The sequence below is a fragment of the Penicillium canescens genome (assembly GCF_028828765.1).
Source record: "Penicillium canescens strain IBT 15451 chromosome Unknown utg000003l_segment0_segment0, whole genome shotgun sequence".
NCBI classification, from domain to species: Eukaryota; Fungi; Ascomycota; class Eurotiomycetes; order Eurotiales; family Aspergillaceae; genus Penicillium; species Penicillium canescens.
Window position 1 is genome coordinate 2,906,004 of NW_026703965.1, and position 22,963 is coordinate 2,928,966.

General features: G+C 49.8%; 7 protein-coding genes across 7 annotated transcripts; 4 read left to right on the top strand and 3 right to left on the bottom strand.

Moving 5' to 3' along the window:
• Positions 1-1,165: 1,165 nt before the first annotated feature.
• On the top strand, positions 1,166-2,374 carry N7446_004557 (uncharacterized protein; the record flags this gene model as incomplete). The annotated part of the gene is made up of 1 exon (XM_058513306.1): positions 1,166-2,374. The coding sequence occupies one exon, from the start codon at positions 1,166-1,168 to the stop codon at positions 2,372-2,374; it is 1,209 nt and encodes a 402-aa protein (XP_058374635.1).
• A 449-nt stretch (positions 2,375-2,823) lies between these two features.
• N7446_004558 (putative anaphase-promoting complex subunit Apc5) lies at positions 2,824-5,597 on the bottom strand (the record flags this gene model as incomplete). Its single annotated transcript, XM_058513307.1, has 7 exons — positions 2,824-3,701; positions 3,755-3,891; positions 3,950-4,056; positions 4,111-4,234; positions 4,285-4,699; positions 4,749-4,842; positions 4,889-5,597. 7 exons carry the CDS (start codon positions 5,595-5,597, stop codon positions 2,978-2,980), a joined length of 2,310 nt encoding a protein of 769 aa, XP_058374636.1. The 3' UTR covers positions 2,824-2,977.
• Positions 5,598-5,770: 173 nt separating this feature from the next.
• On the top strand, positions 5,771-6,859 carry N7446_004559 (phosphoribosylaminoimidazolesuccinocarboxamide synthase; the record flags this gene model as incomplete). Its single annotated transcript, XM_058513308.1, has 3 exons — positions 5,771-5,920; positions 6,005-6,380; positions 6,486-6,859. 3 exons carry the CDS (start codon positions 5,771-5,773, stop codon positions 6,857-6,859), a joined length of 900 nt encoding a protein of 299 aa, XP_058374637.1.
• Positions 6,860-7,048: 189 nt separating this feature from the next.
• On the bottom strand, positions 7,049-8,199 carry N7446_004560 (CIA30 family protein; the record flags this gene model as incomplete). The annotated part of the gene is made up of 2 exons (XM_058513309.1): positions 7,049-7,749; positions 7,836-8,199. 2 exons carry the CDS (start codon positions 8,197-8,199, stop codon positions 7,049-7,051), a joined length of 1,065 nt encoding a protein of 354 aa, XP_058374638.1.
• Positions 8,200-9,136: 937 nt separating this feature from the next.
• Positions 9,137-12,401, top strand: N7446_004561 (uncharacterized protein; the record flags this gene model as incomplete). The annotated part of the gene is made up of 5 exons (XM_058513310.1): positions 9,137-9,471; positions 9,524-9,656; positions 9,712-9,802; positions 9,862-10,043; positions 10,092-12,401. 5 exons carry the CDS (start codon positions 9,137-9,139, stop codon positions 12,399-12,401), a joined length of 3,051 nt encoding a protein of 1,016 aa, XP_058374639.1.
• A 2,943-nt stretch (positions 12,402-15,344) lies between these two features.
• N7446_004562 (uncharacterized protein) lies at positions 15,345-16,437 on the top strand (the record flags this gene model as incomplete). The annotated part of the gene is made up of 2 exons (XM_058513311.1): positions 15,345-15,619; positions 15,675-16,437. The coding sequence occupies 2 exons, from the start codon at positions 15,345-15,347 to the stop codon at positions 16,435-16,437; spliced, it is 1,038 nt and encodes a 345-aa protein (XP_058374640.1).
• A 786-nt stretch (positions 16,438-17,223) lies between these two features.
• Positions 17,224-22,283, bottom strand: N7446_004563 (mediator of RNA polymerase II transcription subunit 12; the record flags this gene model as incomplete). Its single annotated transcript, XM_058513312.1, is given in 7 exon segments — positions 17,224-19,725; positions 19,775-20,079; positions 20,132-20,764; positions 20,824-21,028; positions 21,081-21,678; positions 21,729-22,112; positions 22,127-22,283. 7 exon segments carry the CDS (start codon positions 22,281-22,283, stop codon positions 17,322-17,324), a joined length of 4,686 nt encoding a protein of 1,561 aa, XP_058374641.1. The 3' UTR covers positions 17,224-17,321.
• Positions 22,284-22,963: the final 680 nt, after the last annotated feature.

The window sequence follows — 22,963 nt, forward strand, 5'->3', positions numbered from 1 at the left end:
GTGCCTCCCCCACCATATCCATGGTGCTTGTGGAAGCTTTATTTGATTTGACTTTCAGATGAGAGAATGCATGTCTTGGAGTAAAAGGGGATATTGTTTCCTGCTCTGTTCTACGGCGCAATTCGTTCTGGTTCCCGAGTTATCCGTTCCGTTTTGATCCTAGGGGTTCTTCCCATGGTATGGTTATGTCTACTACATCAGCCTTACCAGCATGGACATCTGAGTGGATTGTATGACGGCCAATTCGTCCAATTCGTGTCAATTCCTCTAAAATTCTCTTTCTGTATCTCCCTGGGAACTGTTGATCCCATACCTCTGGATATTGATAGTTCCCCATTGACCGGTGTTACGGACTCTGGAGTCCCCCATAGAACCCCGTAAGATATCCGATTGGAGCCATATGCCGACGCAGGCGAGATGCAAGTTGAATAGCCGGCATCTATAAGAATTCACCCCGCATACTACATGACGGACCGTGCACCCGCCCCGAAGCTTGGCGTCTTAACTTCCTCCCTATTTCCCTCTTTACTATGCTAACTTCCCTCGATACTTCTAGTTTGCCGCGGGAAATGAGTGAGCCTGACCTTCGTGTCCTCAGTTCTACAGTGTATAGTGGAGCACTCTATCTAACGCCTCTCCACCCACTCTATCCACATGCAACACCAACGTGTTAGTGCCTCCACGCAGTCCAATTAGTGCAGCCGAGTGCGTCCATGCTCTTTAGCCAGCCTAGAATGGTATAGCTAATCAAAATTGTGCATTTTGATTCTAGAAGTATTTTGGAATGTCAAAGCCTGGTGAGGGAGCTATAAGCAAGCCATTTGACAGGTATAGCAACCTATGGGAAATATCTACAGCCACATGGCCAACATCGGCAACCTCATGTGCTCAAAGAGATCAGCACATAAAATAACCCCGTTAGGAACAGCCCCTCAAGCAGATCGCTCTCCAAGGAATGTCTCGGAGTTTTAAATGCCTTTCGGAGTTCAACCGGAATTCGAACCTTATCGCACACTGTGAAGCTGTCATTTCGGAATTCAAGGGCTATAATTATTCCATAGCTGTCTGATAGCAGAAGACAAAGCTCCAATATACCCCAAATGTACTTTTTTTCTTATCTGTTCCTTTTCTCTTCTTTCTTCTCTTCATTCAACCCGATTTCGCCATGCTAGACCTTTCATCTCCAACATCTCCAGTCCCAGAAAGCGGATGGACCAACCAACTCCCAAACTCGACAAAACATAACCCAACAACTCCACGAACACAAGTGACACGACCAAAACAACGCCAAATTTCAAGCGCACGATCCTCACTCTCAACCTCAAATCCCACACCCCCACCATTCCGCAACGTCTCGGCCTGTAACCGCTGCCGCCTCCGCAAACACCGCTGCGACCAGCGCCTTCCACGCTGTGAATCCTGCGAAAAAGCAGGTGCCCGCTGTGTGGGCTATGACCCTCTCACTAAGCGCGAGTTACCGCGCAGCTATGTCTCTTTCCTTGAAAGTCGCGTCGGATATCTCAAGCAGGTCTTGATAGATCATAATATTGATTTCAAGCCTGCGACTGCATATGATGAGGAAGAGACGCTTAGATTAGAGTCTGGTGTCAGACGTGAAACTTCACCAGGTGCGAGTGTGAAAGATGGGATTGTGGCGCGGAGTGCTATGTCAGAACAGCGGGATAGCTCGAGGCGGAAGAGAAAGATGATGACTCCCACTGAAGAAGATGAAGAAGAAGAACTTCCTCCGCGACAGATGAAGCGACTTTGTCAATTGAGTTTGCTGCTTAAGGAGTTTTTCAATGATGGGTGTACTCGTCGGCATTGTGATGGGGAACATGACCATGAACATGAGCTTGGACAGGAACATGTACATCGGGAAATTGCCGAAGCAAACAACCATCGAGATCGAGTCCACGATGGACCGCAGCAAACACAGCCCTGGTCACCGCAGAGCTATGAATCCATGGAACATAGCGACAATCATACAATCTCCGGCTCGGAATCTCCTGAATATCCCCCGAGACAATATCATGATCTCAACTCCGGGAATGAGATCTCTTCATTTGATGGGATGTTCGGTTCAACTCGCGCTCCTAGAGTTTATGGGATAGACACGCAGCCGAGGATCAATCTTGGTTCTGATGTGGTGGATTTCGAGTTTGATATGCCGGAAGCCAAGCCATCCTTTGCGGCTGCGGGGAGGAATAGGAGTGGAAATACTGCCAGGCGCTGTGAACCCTTGTCGGATAAAGAGCAGGCGGACGCAGATGCGAAATTTGATATTGGGGCTGAACTTTTGCGGCAGCGGACTGAGAAGGCGAATTGTGATTTGTTGGATGAGTTTCTTGTTGGTTGGAGGGATAGTGATTGAGTCGGTGCGAGGATTGGTTTCTATGTATATTTACTAACTCGTTACTTATTGTAACGATGCCATGTATATCTTGTTTTATAATGGATTATTGGACTACTACGTGCATGTCAAAGCTGCTGATCGATTTAGTATGCAAACACCAACGCCTAGAAGCTTTAAATGGATCAAGGCCAAATTTGGTCTGATCTATATTCGTTTGAACTAACAAAGTCCATTATATGACTCGAACATTTTTAGTACTGTCTAATATCATGGGATATCACCGTGCCTTAAGCATGACCGAACAAGAAACCGATTGTGATGGACATTATCAGAGCTATTTTACATCATATTGAACGGAAACCAAAGATAAATACGATTGAGGTTCACGATAGTCCATTACTGGTCCCTCACGCTAAACGCCACTACGGCAATCTAAGAAGAGCCAATGCATAATAGACGCCCCTGATAAACAGCAAAAGCCCTGGTCACTTCTCAGACGGCTCGAGGGTTTAAAAGGTTTTGACCATTACCTCGGAATATAATAACAGTAAATCTCCCCAACAGTTTGACGTATGGATGAGGCCCAGTGTTCATTAATTATGTGTAAAAGATACCAATACATCACGCCTCGGCACCCCGTCTCCTCCGCAGATCCAGATATTTCGCCGCATAATCATTTGCCAAGACAGGGTCACCCGTAAGATGCATAACAGTAGCCTTCTTAGCCATCATCTCCGTCTGGCCCTTAATATCTTCAATCTCTTCGAAGTGATCATACGCCGAATCGATATACCCAAGAGCCCGATTGACATACTCTTTCCTTGTAGATGTCGAGTCCCGACCCTGAAGTCTCCACAACTCACCGGCAATACCCATATTCGCATCCACTAGAAGCGAATACGCCTGCGCAATGAGTGCGTAGTCGTCTGACTCCAAGATTTGTGGCATAATGCTCTCGACCAGCTCGCCTGTAGCTTCAAATTCGTGGAGGCTTAATAGGACTGTTGCCAGCGTGCAGATAGCCGCCCAGAGGTCGGCTAGGACCTTTGAGCGATGCGCGATGTTAGCTGCGCGCATTGCTAGCGAGAAACCGCGTTGCGGCTGCCCGGATTTCCCGAGGATTTGCGCTTTTAGACAGAGAAGCTTGATTTGAGAGTGTACGTCGAAGTTCTCGGGTTGCATGGAGTGGGCGGCTTGTTCGACCATTCTTAGGGCGCGTCCGTAGTCGCCTTGGCGGATTGTGAATTCTATCGAGTGGAATGCTAGGAGGAGGCGCATGTCGAAGTCTAGGAGTTGGACGGCTTGGAGTTGGGAGAGGATGTGTTCCACTGCTACTTTGTCGTCGCTGTTGTGTGTTAGATTGGATGTGGCTTGGCTTGGTTGGTGTGGAGTACTTACCGGCAGATCTGCCGTTGTAGTTGTAGGAGCCCAGAGTAATACGTCCAGGCGTTGTTGTATTTGAAGGCTCGCAGCTTTTCTGGCTCGATTTTGTTCATCCGTGCAAATGCTTCTTTGTAGTTTCCTTTTTGTGCTAACTGTAGAGAGTAATCAGCTTTCTGTCATGAGTACCAATGGCACAGCCAGTTCACATACTATTTGGCAGTTGCGGAATGTAATCTTGACAAAGTCATCATGAGGTTGGCCCTCCAAGTAGCACTCGCGGAATACTTCGGTATTTAGCCAAGAAAGGTGAGTAGCTCCTATATTGTACAGTTAGCATGGTCATCGCCACATTTTATTCTCAAGATACATACCTATCCGAGCGTACATGGAGCCTTGTAGCAGCATGTATGCACCTGTAGGTGTTGTGAGGCTTTTTGTCACATTAACATGAGACGCTCGCACAAAAGATTCCACGATCGACGCAAGACTCTCTCCCTTATAAAGATCAGTATCTTCCATTTTTCAAAGCCATGCAAGATCCGTACCTGCTGCATCTCCAACTTAGCCTCGCTTAGCAATGTAGTACTCATCAGAGACCACATGTCAGTCTCCTTAGACTTGGCTTTGAGGAAAGCAAGACCCTCCTTCTCATTACCCAACATGCCGCTGTTTTGAACTTCTCGCATCTGCACCGGGAAAGCCTTGCCGAAGTGATACAGCCAGCTCATACAGAAGTTCAGGCAATTCATGTCGTGCGACTCGCGGGCGATTGCGACCGCCTCTTGCACGGCTGAAATGGCTTCATTGAAGCACTCGAAGTCCGCTTGGATGATTGCTAAGTTCAGGAGGGCGAATTGATATGCACTTCGGTCAAGATTTGTGTGCATGGTGTAGTCGAAGTACCGGTGCAGGTTATCAAACGCTGATGTGTAGTCCCCCGCCCTCCAGGCGTCGAGATATCTAGATGTTATCAGCCACCTGGTAAATGCCTTCGTGCATTGGAACGTACTCTAGGTAGTACATCAATACCGGCGTTGTTGACTCCGAGGTTATGATGTGTTTCAATTGAGCTCTCATTTCGTCTGGAACTCTGCCTCCCATCCCTGTATCCGTTAGCGCATGACCATGATACACTGGAGGAGCACGTACTTTGCAATTCACCAACTTGGAATTCAACCAATCTCTCTGCATCTTTGATGCTGACCACACCCTCATCCTCTTCGTCATATTCGATATTGCCGTACACTACCTGTGACAGGTGGCTCGTGGAATCCAGTCCCAAGGCACGAAGATTGACATCAACAGTTTTCCCCTCAGCTCCCCGATGCCTGCGTGACCAATAGGTGTAGGTTGGAAGACGGTACTTGACAAAGCCAGTCCAGAGCTTCACAGAATCATGAAACTGCAACCGCGTGTATTCAAGATATGATCTGCGCACGAACGCGCCCAGCGGCGAACTTCTCGACAAACGCATGCGATCTTCGGGCTCCGGGGCAAGCCCATTGTCCCTGTCTTGGATTTGCTCATCGCGTGATTTGGCCAGCAGAGATGGAATCACATCGCTGAAGAATGTTTCCAGCGCATCCATTGAGTCGAGGGACCACAGGTTCTTCAGAAACAGGTCCCAAAGCGAGCGCCCAGGAACAGAGGACTCATGACCAGCGAGACAGACCTCCAGCTCTGCAATGCTTGGCAAGTAGTGCTCCTGCCATTGCTTATCGGCAGGGTCGAGCGGAAATAGACCCGCGGTCAAGAACGAGAGGACGTGGATGGCAGACGAGTTGGGAACAACGCCATCCGTATAGAGTGTGACCAAACACAGCAGCGAGACCCTCCAGGGAGTCAAATAACGCGTCATTTTGTGTTCGCTACTGCTGTGCCATCTTGCAGTTCCTGTGTATCAACGATGAGCTTCTCAAGGGCGCGTTGCGATATAAATGATTGCCTGAGGCAACAAGGCCGAAATCGGGACCCCGCCAAAATTCGGGAAAAAAGTGACGATGACGCAGAACTTCTTCAGCACAATTCACCATGTCTCAAGCTCTAACTACCACTGACCTGCAGGGTGCCCTCCCCCTCATTGCCCGAGGCAAGGTCCGCGACCTCTACGAGATTGACGACAAGACTCTCCTCTTCGTTGCGAGCGATCGCATCTCCGCCTACGATGTGATCATGGAGAATGTACAACCCCCACCACAGTTCAATTGCAATTGCGACTCTCTTGCCGTAACGTACAATTGACCTACTCGCTAACACAATCAACAGGGTATCCCCAACAAGGGCGTCCTCCTCACCCTCTGCACACGAACATGGTTCAACGCCCTGAAAGAGGCACACCCTTCCCTACGCACGCACTTTCTCACTCTCGACCTCCCGCCCCAGATCCCGGAGTCCTTGCGGCCAGTCCTGCAGAACCGCAGCATGCAAGTGCGCAAGCTGAAAATCCTTCCCATTGAGGCTATCGTCCGCGGATACATCACCGGCTCGGCTTGGAATGAGTACAAGAAGGCTGGCACTGTGCACGGCATTAAGGTCCCTGCTGGTTTGCAGGAGAGTCAGGCTTTCCCTGATGGTCCTATCTACACACCCAGCACGAAGGCTGAGCAGGGCGAGCATGATGAGAATATCCATCCTGATCAGGGTATGTATATGTACAGCTTGGACGACTCCGCGGAGGCGGTCTTTTGTCTGATTTTGAGAACTGGTGGGTTTGTTTAGATACAAGGAACTGACATTTGTGTTACAGCTGCCGCTATCCTGGGCGAACACGCCGAGACTGTTGCCTCGCTGGCTATCCAGCTCTACAAGACCGCGCACGAGTACGCTCTCGAGCGAGGCGTGATCATCGCCGATACCAAGTTCGAGTTTGGTGTCGATGAGGAGACTAACGAGGTGGTTCTCGCCGATGAGGTTTTGACGCCTGACTCATCCCGCTTCTGGCCTAAGGATTCCTACGCTATCGGTCGGGGCCAATCCAGCTTCGACAAGCAGTTCTTGCGTGACTGGCTGGTCCAGGAGGGTTTGAAGGGTAAGGAGGGTGTGCGCATGCCCGAGGATATTGCTCTCAAGACTGCTGAGAAGTATAAGGAGGCATGGGAGAAGATCACCGGTGGTAAATAGAGTGACCAAATCTAGACGCTATCTATCGAGTATATCACTCCAGTCTACGCCTCATGTATTTCTTGAATGAGTCAGGATGAAATGAAACTACAGTTCATGTCCAAATTGTTATACTGTCCCTCTAGACGGGAGTAACAAAACCGAGATCCCACCGGGGGTAATATACACATACAACAGCTATGAATGAGATCACTCATCCCACTCCCCTTTCAATCCCTTGAGCCCCTTCTCCTTGGACCGCTGCTCCTGCTGCTGCCGCTGTTCCCTCTCAGGCTTCGGCGCGGGCTCCTCAGTCCAACCCGTCCGAACACCCTCATCAATAGGCAAGGCATCCGCACCGCAAATCCGCACCTCCTCTTCATGCTCTGCCTCACCCATCCCATTAGTCGCCCAGATCTTATGAATGCGCAAATCAAACGGCCCCTCCACACGATCCGTCAAGCCAATACCGATACTCTTGATGCGCTGGCGCATCAGCGATGTCTGAGGTTCGATGACGTAGCCATGGTTCGTGCGAACAAACGAGTTGAACGGCAATAGAACAGTCTCCCATCCCGTTCCCCCCGATGTCGTCGTACTAGTCGATGATGCAAGGATTGTGGATTGGGGCGGTACATCTGAAAGTGCCGCGGGCATACCCTCGGGGTAAAGTTCGTCTAGAGAGTCGGGGTTGTCATTATGATCTTCAGCGTCGCGCACACGATGGTGTTTCGTGTATAGTCTGTGCTGGTGGATATCGGTGTCGACGATGGAGTCGCTCTGAACGTTAACGGTGTATCGTCGACCATCGGATTTAATCCGTAACGCCAGATACGCGTATGGATCGACATCCCAGAACAGGCGACCGAAAAGCCAAAGGCCTCTGTCTTGGTTGCGGAAGGCGGCGTAGCCTGTGCATGTGCCAGTGATTAGCCTTTTGAATCTTCTCTGACCGCCTATCGGCAAATGGTCTTGGGCTGGAGATTTCTAGATTTACCGGTTCTTTCGACGCGCCAGTTTTCTGGGAGCTTAGTTGAGATGGTGCCGTGGAACCGGGCATGCGAAGGTGTGTTTGTTGAAGGGTCTGCTGGCTCGAAGTCTAAGCTGGCGGTGCTGAAGCCTCCTACGGCGCGGTCGGCCATGGTCTTGCAGGCTTTGACCTCGCTTTCATTTTCGAAGTTGAGGATTGAGTAAGGTTTCGTGGGTGTGTGGAGGGTTTCTGTGTTCCAGGCTGGTTCCTTGTTAGTCTTCGCGATTGGTACGTCACTTGCGTGTAATTTACCGATTTTGGATAGGCGACCAAGTTCATCAGCACTGCGTCTGAAGAACCCGCCTTGGGCTAGACGTTTTGTTGGGAACATTTTGAGAAGTTGAAGAAAAGAGATGAGGTCCAGAGCTCGGGAGCTGGAGATGCCGCCGGCCGGCATCCGAGGTGGCGTGAATTGATCCGATAAGAGATAACTTTACTTCACTTCACTTCACTCTACTATAGTTCTACTATACTTACTGCACTACTACCCTCCCTGGATTCGAAGGGTTTATTAGTCTGATTCTTTTGATTTCTCTCATTCTATCCTCTATCACGTCATGGTCTTCCTTGGTAGTTCTGCAACTGAAGTTACCAAACCGGGTATTCCTGAGGTTCAGCGTACTCTATATCGACAGCAGATGTATATAGTAAGTAGAATCCCATTGTATACTTCAAGGGGATGGCAATTCTCCTCCCACGTACAATTGAGAGAATGGTTTGTGATATATGCAACTACCATCTAGGTGCCGTCCCCTGACGACATTCTGATCAGTACGTCTCTCGTCTGATACATGGCTTCAGGCCGACATCCAATACAGTCCTCTGAGAGCCAATCAAATACTGCATGGTCCTTATTCCCTGGCTGATAAACAACTCTATATAGAGTCATGAGTGTTGGAAATACCACCTCGGTACCAGGAAAAGGCTGGCTCTAGCTCATACTCGAAGGTCACGATACTCTATCCATGGCTATGCTATGTGATAATAGAATTGTAATTTTTGATTGGCAGCAGCAGAAGAGTCATGATGGGACCTTTGGTTTACCTCTGCTCTTCTAAGGGCTGGCCTCTCTGCCCACCTTTTCATATAAGGCCCTCGTCGCCACTGTCCTCCCTTCTCTTTCTCTCTCTGTGTTCATATTTCTACTAATCCGTTTCATCTATCCCACTCGTTCGCTTACTCATTCATTCGTTCGTTATTTGCACTTTAGCAATACTCTCGTTTAGCAGTACAAAAAAATCCAGCCAGTGTTATACTATATATCAAACATGGTCATTCAGCACATCGCCTCCGGTGCTGAGGAGCCCAAGACTCCTGAGTCCAGTGGCTGTGGCTCTGAGTCAAATGCCTCTGAAACTGTGTATGATACCCGCAAGAATGGCATCAAGCATGTCGAATATGCCCCTCGCGACCCTAGTACTCCTGATCCTTCTACTCCTGATCAGAGTACTTCCGGACGTAACACTCCCGAGTCACATACTAAACCGAATGGAAGATGCTACCAGCCGAGATATCCTCGGCGTGCGGATCGCATAAATCAAGCCATTACGGCTAAGAATGCCCAGTGCTTCTTTGATCACTCATGTTCTATCTTTGTTGGAAAGTGAGTGTCCCTCGCTCTGACCAGTCATGAAGTATACTAAAGGCTACTCAAGTCTGTCTACCAAAATCGTTCCTGCACGTATGGAGGAAGACCTAGTCAAGGCGTTCTCCGAGTTTGGTCAGTGCTGGGTCAAGGTCAAGGAAGGCAGACAGAAAGCCCTACCTGGCGCGTTTGTGGTATTTGATGTAAGTGATGCCGAGTGTTCAAGCGTACTGATAGAACACAACTGACACTTACTAGAACCCCGAGTCTGCACAAAATGCCATCGAGCAGTACCCCAGGATCCAACTGCATGATCGCACACTGAGGGTTGAACCTGCTGCTTGTAAACGTAAGGTCCTTCCACCTTCTTTCTTCTTCCCCAATCTCACCTTCCCTAACTTCTATCAGGCGACGCCATCATTGGACACCACTCCGGACAGCCCATTACTGAGCACGACATCGCTTACGCGCTCAACAGCTGGGGTTCTATTGAAAACGTCACCATCGAGCAGTCACTGAACTCAGGCGAGCCTCTTCAGGTCGGCCGAGTCACTTTTGCCTTCCTCGGCGACTACGAGGAAGCCATCAAGGTACGCTATTTCCCTCCCTTTCGCTAAGCTGTTTGCTAACGGTAGTAGGATTATTCCGACGAAACCTTCTATCTGCGGCCACCCATGGATTCTCAGAGATCTCCGGGCAATCAAGCCGGGCGAGCCAATAACCAAATGGCACCCCGTGGCAACGGCCAGAGATTCAACAACAACCACAATAACCGTCCCAGAGGCGGTCGTCAGTTCCCAACTCGTGGAGGTAATGCCCGCAGTAACTATGGTGGAAACAATCGATACTCCAACGGCTACGGAAATCATCAGAACATGAACGGTCCAACCTCCCCAAACGGTTACAATGGCCAGGGCTTCGCAAACAATAACGTTCCAGCCGGCTTCCCGAGCAATCACTTCCCTGGCCACGGCTACTCCAACAGCACTGGCTTCCATCAAAACCATCCAAACAATTTCCAGGGCTATCCCAACCAAGGCTTCCCAGCTTCAGGTCCTTTCCCCGCTGCCCAGCCTATGATGTTTAACCCCCAGATGCAATTCCAAGAAGGCCCGCCTGCACCATACTACACTGCCGAGCATTTCCCACCGGTCTACCCTTTCATTGTTCCCAACCAACCCGGCTTCCTCCCACAACCACCTCTGCCGCAACACTTGCCTCAGCAAATGCACATGGCTAACGTGGGTCCTGGTCCTGGTCCTGGCTCATATCTGCCTCCCATCACGACTGGCCCTCTCGTTGTCTCCAGTCAACCAATGCACGACATACAACCTAGTCAACATTCACCACCATACTACCCAGATTCATACATGGCTGACAATGGATACACTGGCATGCAAAACGACTGGCACAGCCCCTCAACTGGCTATGGTTTGCAAGAGGGGTACACCCACAATCAACCTATTAACAACCTGCCCGGCTTGCACCGAGAGACCGCTTCCAGCTGCCGATCTAGCAGTGATAGCACTGCCCCCAGCAGCCCTAAGGAAAAGGGATGTGAGCGCCCCAAGCGCCAGGGTCCAATGATTGACTCCGAGATTTCTCGTCTGATCCCTGTGCGCCATGATACTGATGGAAGTTCGGACCTTCCCCCAACCCAGCCTGACTATTCTGAGAGTGGTAGCGTCACTGATACCCCTTCCGAGCCTCTGGGTGATGCGGAAAAGGAAGACGACACGCAGACCGCTGTGAGCGAGCCTGTTCTAAGCTCGCGCAATACCGTTGAAGCTCCAGCTCAGGATAAGAAGGAAATTGCAGATGATGAAACGCCCAAGGACGAGACCAAGCAGCTGCTGGCAGCCCCGCCCAGTGTTGAACAAGTTGCTGATCGAAAGGGCAAGGGAGTGCTCCGCTCCATAACTCCCAAACATGAGTCCAAGTTGATACCCACTATTCCCTTGCATGCTAAGAGAGCTGCATACGGAGAAGGAAAAGCGGCGAGTCTGGAGTCTCCAACTAAGTCTCCAATCAAGGCTGAGTCCTCTGCATCGGCAGCCCCCAAGACGCCGGCTCCAGCCGAGTCCAAGAAAGCAGTTGCCTCCGAGACATCCACCACAGTTGAGCCCCAGAGAACAATTCCCAAGTACTCTGCCACAGCAAGCTCCTGGAGATCTGCCGCTCCCGCCTCCGTAAAATCTCACAGTCCCAAGTCAGTAACTGCCCCAAAGCCACCCAGTGCCTCTACCAACGTCGAATCCCAGGATCAACCAACCCCAAATTCCCCCCCTACCGCTAAATTCGGGGGAAAGTCCTCCTCCAATCTTCCGAGCAAGCCACCCGCCCCCGATCTAACCAGAGATGATACCAAGGGCAAGTTTCAGGCGCACGAGGACGTCAAGGGAAAGGGCAAAGCTTCAGAGACAGAGCAGGTTTACATTAAGGCAAAAGGCAAGGCTCAAGAGACAGAGCAGGAGGAAGAGAAAGAGAAGGAGGAAGAGAAAGAGAAGGAGGAAGAGAAAGAGAAGGAGGCAGAAGTGGCAGAGGAAGCATCTGAACCAGCAGCAAAAGCCGAAGAGGAAATACGAATGGATGCATTTATCCGCGAGCGTTTTGCTGACCGCACGCCCCTGCCACAAGATTTTATGCCCAAGGAATATGCTATGGAGGAAATTGTCATGGACAAGGCAACTGAGCTGGAGATTAGTTTGGAAGAGGCGTGGCTGCTAGCATTTATCATGGAAATGGAGGATGAACAAAGGAAGAAATACGCCAATGCAGATGATGCTAACGAAGAGACCCCAAACGAGGAGACGGCCAACCAAGAGAACGCCAATTATGAGGATTCTCCTCCTCCTACTCCTGCACTCACGAACGGTCCATCTGCTTCATCGCGGGATGAGGAAGAGCCGATCAATGTTTGGGACGAAGAATGGAATGATCACAACTAAGTCAGTGTTGAAATGGATATGGAAACGGAGGTGGATACGACAGAGGATATGTGCCTTGTTTTGATGACATTGACCTTTCTATTGTTATTTTATTTTATTTTATTTTTTCTTTCTTTTGTGCATTATGGATACCGATCTGCCTGCACTATTGTCATTTTCTTTTATCTGGTTTTGCTGATTTTATTCCCCCGGTCTATCTGTATTTGTGGACTTCCACGTCAACGGAAATAAGAAATGAGAAAACAACCAAAAGAAATGGCCCGGGATTATTTATGCAATTTGAAATTCAATCAGGGGTTACCAGCTCGTCGACCCCTTAGTTCTCACCAAAGTAGGAGCAATATGTTTCTGGAATGTGTCCCTACCACCTCGGCATTGTAATGCTTTCCTTGCTTACACGCCCATGGATATCTTATTTAACTACAGGATATCAGCTCTAGAGGATTTTTATTTGTATCTTGTAGTTTAGATCTTGTTGGATGTAAGAAACACAAGTACGAATATACTGGCACAATATATATGGATAATATCAGTAGAGAGCGTTTTAGCGATAAGGGCTCGCATACTTGCCCTTGGCGAGGGTATATTGGAGTGGATCCATGCAATGGTGGCGTGACATTCTTTAGAATAACGTTAATTGCTCTTGAATCAGGTCACCCTAGCAAGTGTTAGAAACTCGACGTCATGAGGAATACAGTACAGTCAACTCTCGCTTATACCACAGCATACTATCCAAGCCAAATTACGTGGTATAATTGAGTTGTGTTTTGGTGAGAGGATGACATAATATTTGACAAGCTAACTCTAAGCCCTAATACCTATTTAGTCTTCCATCCCATCATCTGATCCAAAGTCACCTGACGTTTCTCATCAATCTGAATCCTGCCAAAGTCGCTGATTAAGCTCTCAATTTGTCTAATATGGTCCGAGGTACCCTTTTCTTTGCTACAAACCCATAGTAGGATATCCTGGAGGCTGTCCAATATAGCAGAATTAGACAGAAGCTCAGGTGGGGGCCCATCAATGTCAATATCCTGAATTTCTGAGGTTGTTGGGGCAATATATATATCTTGCTCATTGGTCTCATCTCGCCCTTCAGTCCCATCTTCTAACATGTCTTCGTCCGAAGGGTTCAAAAACTCGTCAAATGGCACAATATCTTTATCACCAAGCTTATCAATTGCTTGATTATATAGACTTTCAATCTCATCACTCAATCCGGGCTCGGAAAATAGTGCAGACTCAGGTGCGGACTCGGGCGCGGACTCAGGTATAGGTATAGACTTTGGACTAATCAAAGTACTTTGTTTAAAGCAATTGATAATCGTTTGGTCTGATACACTTGTTCTCCAAACTTGCGTTACCCAGGTAACAGTATAATAAATGCTCATTCTTTGTTTTGGGTCTATCCCACGATCAAGAAAAGCAATCATATAGCGCATCCATTTCTTCCGATAATGGTGCTTCAAGTTTTGGATAATACCTTGGTCCAAGGGTTGATAAATTGAAGTTGCGTTTGCTGGCAAAAAAACAACCGTAATCCGGGGTGGTGGTGGCGCTCGCTGGAGTCCAATAACATGTGGTGAAGCATTGTCTAAAAGGAGCAAAGCTTTCTTATCTAAGGGAATACGCCCATAGAAAGATCGCAACCAGTCCTCCATAATGTCATGACGCATCCATGCTGCCTTGTTGTGACGCCAAACACATCCCAGAGCTCGGAAATTAACCCCCCGGAGTGCGCGAGGGGTTTTTGCTGTGCCAATCAACCATAAAGGGACTCGATCGGAACCATCCGCATTTGATGCAACAACAATAGTGATTCGTGTTTTATCAAGCTTTTTGCCAGCAATTTTTCCCTTTGAAAGACCACCATTTGGCATACGTCGCCAAAATAGGCCAGTTTCATCCATATTGTAGATTTCGGACGGTTTGAATTGATTGCAAATCGATTTGGTGCTTTTGATCTGATCATGTACCGAGGATGGGACTGAGGCAGCTTCTCCGTGGAAAGTATGATATTGAAGAGAGTGGCGTTGTTTGAAGCGAGTTAACCAACCCTCAGAGAATTGAGGTTTGGTCCGATCTTTGTATTCCGGTATTTGTCTCCAAAGCTCAGCTGCTTTAGTTTGGATCAAAGGGCCATTTATTGGTATTCCATTGCCAATATGGTTATCTGCCCAGTCATATAGCTTTTGGTCCAATAATGGCCAATGAGAGGATGAAGATCGTTTGTTTGCCCCTGCAGGGCCCGTATCAAGATAATTGTATTTGGATGAAAGGATCCTTGATATGGTTGACCGGTCAATCACTTGTTTGAATTGGTCCTCAAACCACTTAGCACATGCAGTCTGCGTGGGCTTTGGGCTAGTATTAGACCAAAATGCCCGTAGTGCCTGTTTCTGCGCGTCTGATATACCCAATTTGGTACGCTTTGGTCCCATTCTGACGCGCTTGGGTGGGGTCGGGAGGGTAGGAGAGCTTGTAGATTGAGGCATTCTGATTGGTTGATTGCGCTGACTAAGCAGATTTGAGAGGAAGAAAGTGTGGTAAAACAAAATGTGTTATATTCTGTCAATTTATATGGAAAAAACTGGAATGAAGGGGCCATCCAAGCAAGGGATGTGTTATTATCAAGAATGTGCAATATCCCACCGTGGTATAAGCGAGAGTTGACTGTAGAGGACCAAAGTAGGATAGATACGTATATAAATCGGGCTCCACACGCGTATCATTCCTTCCCAAGAATGTGTATTTACCTACTCCGTACTTGTGAGTGTATATATATAAGTTAGCCTCATGCGACGACTGTCGAAGTCACGAACATCACCCACACTCTTTTGTCGAATTATTTTCATAGGGACTCGGAGTAGTCCCATTCTATTTTCCCATACTTTTTGTTGATCTGATTATAATCGATCTTATAGAATAATTTCTAATCCGATCATGGCATCTTACGCCAATCTTGCGGCTCTCTCGGCGGCCTTGCTGCAGGTGCTTCCTGCCCTTGCAGCCCCTGCGGCCGGTGGCTCTGGTCCCGACGCCTGGGCCGAGGACACATTCTGGGGAGGTTCCGGCCATGGAGACACCGCGAACGTCAACATCGATGGAGACTATAGCTACAGCCATGGTGGCCCAGAAGGGGGCTATGGAGGATCTGACAACCACTGCGGCCACCATTATGGTTACCATTCTCCACTGCCGTTCACTATGACTGACTGGTGAGTCTGACATATTGAAAAATTGAAGCCAAGCGGCTAACGATAATATCTTCAGCCCTGTCTGGCCCACTGCCACCGTGACCGTCACTATCGACGGCGACGGCACAGGCTCAGCCACCATCACGGAAATAATCACTGCCTGCACAGCGACTGTGACAACCGGCAACAACAACATCGCCGGATCAACCACCACAGAGACTGAGACTGAAACCGTCGTCTCGACAATCAGCTCGTGCACCGCAACAACCACGGACCTAACAACCGTAACAGAAGACGGCCCAACAGTAACATCAACAATCACAACCCCAGGCCCCGTCTCAACCACAACCGAATACATCGGCACCTCAACTGTCACCGAGCCCGGCGTTACAGAAACCGAAACGGTCACCGATACAATCACCTCAACCGACACAAGCACCATCACCAACAACCAGGTCGTCACCGAAGTCTCAACCGTCACCTCGACAGATACCAAGACTCTCGAGGTTACGACCACCGTGACGGCGGATGACTGCAGCAATACTGGCGACTCTGGTGGTGGTGGTCTTGATTACGGAACGTGCACCGATCCCACAATCAAGTGGGTGTATGGTCTTGATGGACGCACGGATTACTCCTACACCACCAACAACCAGAAGGACTTCCCCTTCGGATCGTCGCCTACAATCGATGCTCCTGCTGATTTGATCTGCAACCGTCTTCGTAGCCCGTGCAATGCTCCTCAGGCTACTATCGATCAGTGCTATGCTGCTGAGAGTGCCGTTGCTGGTTTGAGTGGGCAGGCGGCTGCGGATACTTGGAATGAGATGATGACTTGATTGCTTTCCTTTGGTGTATCTTGGAAAATCATTTCTAGTCTTTTGTATTGACTTGTGACATGTACAAGAGGTGCTGGTGTTGTAGAAGGATGAAGTAGAGATTATATATGGGAGCGGGACGGATAGTCCCGTTCTAACGGTTTCCCGTCCCAAAGTTCCAAAATCCCAAAATGGTTAGTTAGCCCTAAACCAAGAATAAGGGAAGAATATCAAGGATAAAGAATAGATGCAAAATTAAGTCAAGGCAGAAGTAATAGCCCATAGCAGATCATAGTTGATATTGATGGTTGCAAGTGATATTGATTTCCCGGCAAAGATAAGAACCACTTGAGGCCTTTCCCTCCTTGCCTAGTTGAAATCAAAATAGAACGCCGAAAAGGAAGCCGGTGGATATATATATACAAAAATGCTTCTCGATGCAATCCTGCATGTTGCATGCCATGTCATGTCATAGATACCGAATGCCAGTGTGGTTGAAAGCAGAAGATGATGCACGCCGATGAGATGTCCCGAACAAACGAAAAGAAGTAAAAAAGAACTGGGCCGAAATGGAGAGCAAAGAGCAGAACAGAACGTGAAATAGATCGGAAAAATTATCTTAATGCAAGCGCTCACGGTTGTAATCGATAAGTGGGAGAGATGTTGAGGTAAGGTAATGGTGGTGATGGAGAGCGTGGAGTGAAGGGGGAGGGGGAATACGGTGTGTAGGGTTATAGAGTCGGGTTGAGAGGGTGAAACGGGAGGGAGAGATGGCGATCTCTTAAGATCGAGAGATCAAGGATGGGACGTGTCGAGAGAAGGTCGGAGAGGAGGAATGGAGATAACCGGGATTGAAGAGGATGCCAGCCCTAAATAACCCTCCCCAGAAGATACGCAACGAGTCATCAAGCTCTCACACGCCGAGCATCGAAATAGCCCAAATTAACGGCCGTATCATTAACACCCACAAACGGTGCCGCATCCTCAAGCAACTCCCAAGGCCTTACAGGATAAGGCCCAACGACTCTGCCCCGATGTTGAAGACGCAATCGACTCGCCATGCAATTTGTATCATCGGGATATCCACTCGACAAGCTAGACGCCGCAACGGCAGACTGCTGCGCAGCGGATGCACCGACAGCAGGGAAAGGCGCAGGCGTGGGGGTAGGAGTCGATGCCGACGCCGCCGGTGACGGGGCAGAGACGTGCTGTGGATTGACAGAAGACTGATCAGGCGTTGGACCGAGGAGGTAGAGGAAACGGGAGTCATTCTGGAATGGCACGAAAGAGGGACATTTCTCTTTGAGGAAGCGGGCGCATTGGAAGCGGACTTCATCGGGGAAGATATCGATGAGGGAGGCTGCCACGTCGAGGGCGTGGGTTTGAAGGAGGATTCCTGGGCAGGGGCGGTAGTCTTCCGGGGTTGACGTCGGGTGAGGGAAGTAGTCCGCTGCTGGGAAGAGGCGAAGGACATTTCCTGGTAGGCGGGAGAGGGCGATGCAGAAGATTGAGATTAGGAGGCGGAGTTGGTCGTGGGGAGGGTTAGGCTTGAAGGTTTGGGGTTGGTGGATGAAGGCGGAGCGATGGATGACGACCATGCGGAGGAGCGCTGAGAACCAGAATGCGAGGCCGCGTTCGAATTTTGAGCGGGTTTGGCTGGCTGTGCTTTGTGTGTTGACGAGGGTACTGTGCATTGTGATGATCTTGTGCAGGAGTGCGTCCATCTTCTCCACCAAGACTGAGCCGACGGATGAGGTTCCGGACTCGGGGACGCTGCCTGCGAGTTCTTCGATGATAGTGAGATACAATTTGGCTGTTTCTAGTGGCCCCAGCTTGTCGGGTTGATCAGGCGTATCGCTGGTCGAGTTTTCCAAGAGTGGAACAGAGAAGAACTCCTTTTCGGCACGTTCGCGAATCTGTCGAACTGCATCAGGGCTCATCAGCGCAACAAGATCAACCCAATGAAGCCTGTGGGCGCGGGAATCTGCCACAGCCGTCTTGAACATGGCATCGACAATACTGTTGCGATCCTCAGTTCCCGAATCTGCGTGGAATAGAACTTGCAGCTTCAGTTGGCAGAATGGAAGCGAAAAGTCGTCGGTCATACTAGCCAGCTTCTCAATCTCGGAAAGAACTGATTTTCCATCTGAGTGTGGATCAATACCCAGAAGAAGATCAAGTGCTTTCTGAACCATACCCAAAGCGGCCGGATACTGCTCAGCGAGCTTTTGCATGCACTTCTGCGCCACACACTCAGGCTTTCTCACAAGAAGATCACGTAGCAATATGACCATCGAGTTCTCCAGATCACTGTACTTAACCGGAGCATCATCACCGGTATTGGCTGAAGCCGCCGCATCGCAAACGATCTTGAGCGCTTCCTCGGTATTCTTGGTGAGGAATTCCTGTTGTGCTAGCTGGAACCGATAGGAGACCAGATCAAACCGTCTGTTCTCTTTAGTGGAAGGCAAGAGAAGCTGGACGAGGTCTGCTGGCAAGTGAGCTGTTTTGGGAATTTTCGCTGGTGTAGACAGCGCAAGTCTCATGGCAAGGGCCAGGAATGCTCGAATGGTAACGCATCCGACACCGATGAGCGGCGGGAGAATCCGTAGCAAAGTAGTACGGTCAGGCGATCGCAGATGGCCACAGACCCAGCGGGCGAGAATGACATCGAAGTGTTTTGGGTGGAAAGACCTCAACTGTGCCAGGTAACGACATGTGTCGTTTGCTGACAGTTTCGAGTGACCCTGCTCGGCCTCCAGATGTTTCGTCAATGCGCTGAATATCGCGTCCAACGTGGGCTCATCCATGACATTTCCTGTCAGTAAAATCTGATCCAATTTCTCTCGAAGGAAAGGATCGGTGTCACCGAAGTTGTCGGGGATGTGGTCAGAGACGGGGGAGTACGCAGCCATGATCGACTTGTTTTCCATGCGGGAGAGATCCTGCCGAAGAATTGCAACAGTGTTGACCTCGCTCGGAATACGCAAGCCAAGTTCGATAAGAGAGAAAACCAAATCAAGGCCTGGCACGCCGAACCTCTTGATGCCTGCGTATGCATCAATAAGTCGCCGGAAGAGATCGGTTGTAGCGCCGATCACGCAGAGAGAGTCGAAATGGCAGTTTGTGGTATCTGCTACTGATGCAAGGACAGTGCTGTCGGTGCAGCTTGATGCGAAGTTCAATACATCAGCTAGCATTGAGATGTCCCCAAATGATTCCAGAATGTCACGGACAGTATAGATCTCGGTGGGAGTTAGCGCAGATACCACGGGAACAGCACCAGCAGGGAATGCCCCAGTAGTCGATCTATCCAGATATTAGTGGAGGAAAAACTAGGTAGAAAGAATGTACTCACTCTGCCGCATTTCGATTGTGTTGGGCAATGGCACGGCGTAGCCACTGACCAATTTCCGCCTTGACGGCCCATGTTAGGCTCGATGGTAATGAATCTACTGCCATTGTCGTGTGTGCATTGTCACCAAAGATTCCCGGCAGACGTTGGCTGATGATCTCTTTCACATTGTCAATTACGGCATATTCTTCAGAAACAGATAGCCCAGTCCTGGTTTGCAGAGTGTTGCGCAAATTCGCAACATGTTCTGGAAGACGACCAACGGGAAGTTGCGCGATCAGTCCGATGTCGATTGGTAAGTCCTTTATCTGCAGTTTGTCAGTAATTAGAGGCTTCGTTCCTCCAAGATACAACACTCACATTATGATCTGTGATTGAAGGGCTATTGGTAACACCTCTCGCCATAAGCCACTGAAGATAGCGACCAACTGAGAATGTCTGTGACCTGACAAGCTCAGAGATAACATGATAGATCTGGTCCATGACCAACCTCTGATTATTCCGTCCACGTGAGAGAAAAGCGAGTATGTGGCTGTCTATGTCCACGCCAGCTGATTTCCATTTCCGAAGAAGGCGAGCACCGATGTAGACCCGGCAGAGGCCATGGCGGAAGGGCGTGGACAGCCATTCCAGCAGCTTGGAGACCAACTCAGCCTTGTCTTCAAAGGTGTCGAAGTAGGAGGACATGGAGGAGATGTCGTGTGCGGAGCGGATGGAATCGAGGAGTCGAATGATGCGTTGATGTGGTGAGCGGTTGTTGGTTTGTTTGGAGTGGTTTGGCCGCTGCACTCGCGCATTGCGTTCGGCGAGGTTTTGGAATAGGGCCTTTTCACATGCATTTTCTAGGTCGAGTACCGATGACACTTGTTGTTTATACGTCTCCCAAGTGTTCGGGAGGATCATTGAGGACGTATGGTCACAAACGAGACGTTTGATGAAGCGAGCAAGTCGATCGATGAGAGGTTGAAGAGAAGCTAGTTTTGCTTCATTTGCCTATGATAACCATCAGTATTGACGGCAGACACATATCGGTTTTCTCAAAAATAACTCACCTGACGCAACTTTTCGAGAAGCAGCTCGGCCAGTCGTCGCCCTCTTCGTCGATATCGCATTATACTATTCCAATATACACCAAGCATCAACAGCCAGACGGGGATTGTACCGAGCGAGGCAGCCTCAAAGGATGTCAGAAACCACTCAAGAAAGTGATCATGGTCGAGCAGGTTTTCGAAGAACAGACGAGCAGTCAACCCGACGCTGCGGTAAGAGTAAGCATGCTGTTCACAAGAGGGAAACCATTAACACATACGCATAAGTCATCTTGGCCTTCCAGTCCGAGGATTTTGGCGCGCTGAATACACCCTCGACAAATTGCTGAACATTTGCCGTCCATTCCCGAACCCATTTCGCCTCCAAGCCGACAGCCAGCGCACCGCTTGTGCCTTTGCGCTTGAACGCACGAATCTCATTGGCGCCGACACATTTGGCGAGCCAGACAGCGCGTGCGACAGGAATCCATTTCCCGAGGCACTGGTCCAGAAGAACCTTGCCGCGGATACCGTGTGGAATGGTTCGGCTCAGCTTTCGCAGCGGAACAGTTGGATTGGCGAGATCGCGAAGCCAGCCTTCGCGCTTGTTATCTGTGAGAGTGACTCGAGGAGGCGGTTTGAAGGTCGATGGTGCATGGATGGTGTTGTGGTTTTGCCGTTTCTCTAGTGTCGCGGCAAAGACCGACGAGAGCATCTGCAACCCCGTCCGGTGTTTCAACTGCGCGTAAAGAGCTGGTCTTGCGGTATTGGATTCATTCTGGGAGACTTGTGTCCGGTCGTAGTAGCCTTGTTTCGCGGTTTGTTCGTTGAGGATGTCCTCGGGATGATTCCCGGTCCATGGGGTGAAATCGGCGGGTTCTGCAGATGTTAGTCCGATAGCGACACCCTGCGATATGGCGATCACTTACTCTGGTTCTTGTATACCGGGGCAGCGGAGGGAGTCTCAATGCGATATGGGGTCGTCTGTACAGCGCCGACGGGTGAGCTTTCCCTCGACTTCACAACGGTGGTTGCCGGGGGCTCGACAGCGGGGATCTCCCATGGCTGAGCAGGTAACGGCGGCGGCGATAGAGGCTTCGAACCGGTGCCATCGCCTCGATTCTCGCTGTTCGGAAGTTCCGACACCACGGCTTGAAAGGACCAGAGCGGCCGGCCGCGCCACGACACCGTAGGTCGCGAAGTTGCGCTTCCAGGAGTACTCTTTGCCTCTGCGCTCATAGTCGCACCAGTATCCGTCGCATTTGATCCACCTGGCACATCCAATCTCGGTCGTTTGGGGGTGGTTCTCGATCCTGCGACTCTGGACCGCCTGCGGTCAGGTCGACGACGGCTGGGCGGATCGGCGGCTGCGGCATAGGCCTGTCGAGATGATCATGGCCTAACATCGCATTCTCAACCCGTCCGGGGCCATTGACCGTTCGTAGAGAAGGGCCCCACGGTTGGCCGGAAGATTGGGGTATCATCTTAGGCTCATGATGCGATATGGGGGTATAATCAGGTCATTCGGGCGATATGTGGGAGGAAACGAATCGTCGGTCAGATCGGAGATACCAAAGTACAGAAAGTGCAGAGATTAGACGAGGTTAAGGCGTGATAGGTTGGAAGTGAAGAAAAATGTTAAGGGCTGAATGATCGGGGACTCGGATATAGAGCGGATATGGGGAACAGTCGAAACAAGCAAGTCCAGGAAGCCGAAGTGCTCAGTGTCCAGTTAGGGATCGACGGAATGATTTCCATATCATATGATTAACTACAACTTCAGTGTTACCAAGAATGATGGAGCCACATCTATTTGCCCCTGATATCCGAGTCTTTACCGAGATGTCCTATCATGCCAGCCAAGTCCGCCAACTCCCGTCAAAGTCCCCCCCCCGCCCTCCATGTCCTTGTCCGTGGCGATTTGCCTGTTTCGTTACAAGTCTTAGCCGCGCGGGATTACACTTCCTTTTTCTTCTCTTGATAACGGTGTTACACAGGTCATAGAGCAGTCTTGGCCAAATAATCCCCGAGGCTTCAAGTCTGCTTATCAAGTCCACCGGCCACTGTCCACCGTCCACATTCCGTAGAGCGTCGGCCCACACCCGGAGCACATAACTGATCGACATGAGGTGAGCTGTCACAACCTGGTCTTTGGTCTCCGAGG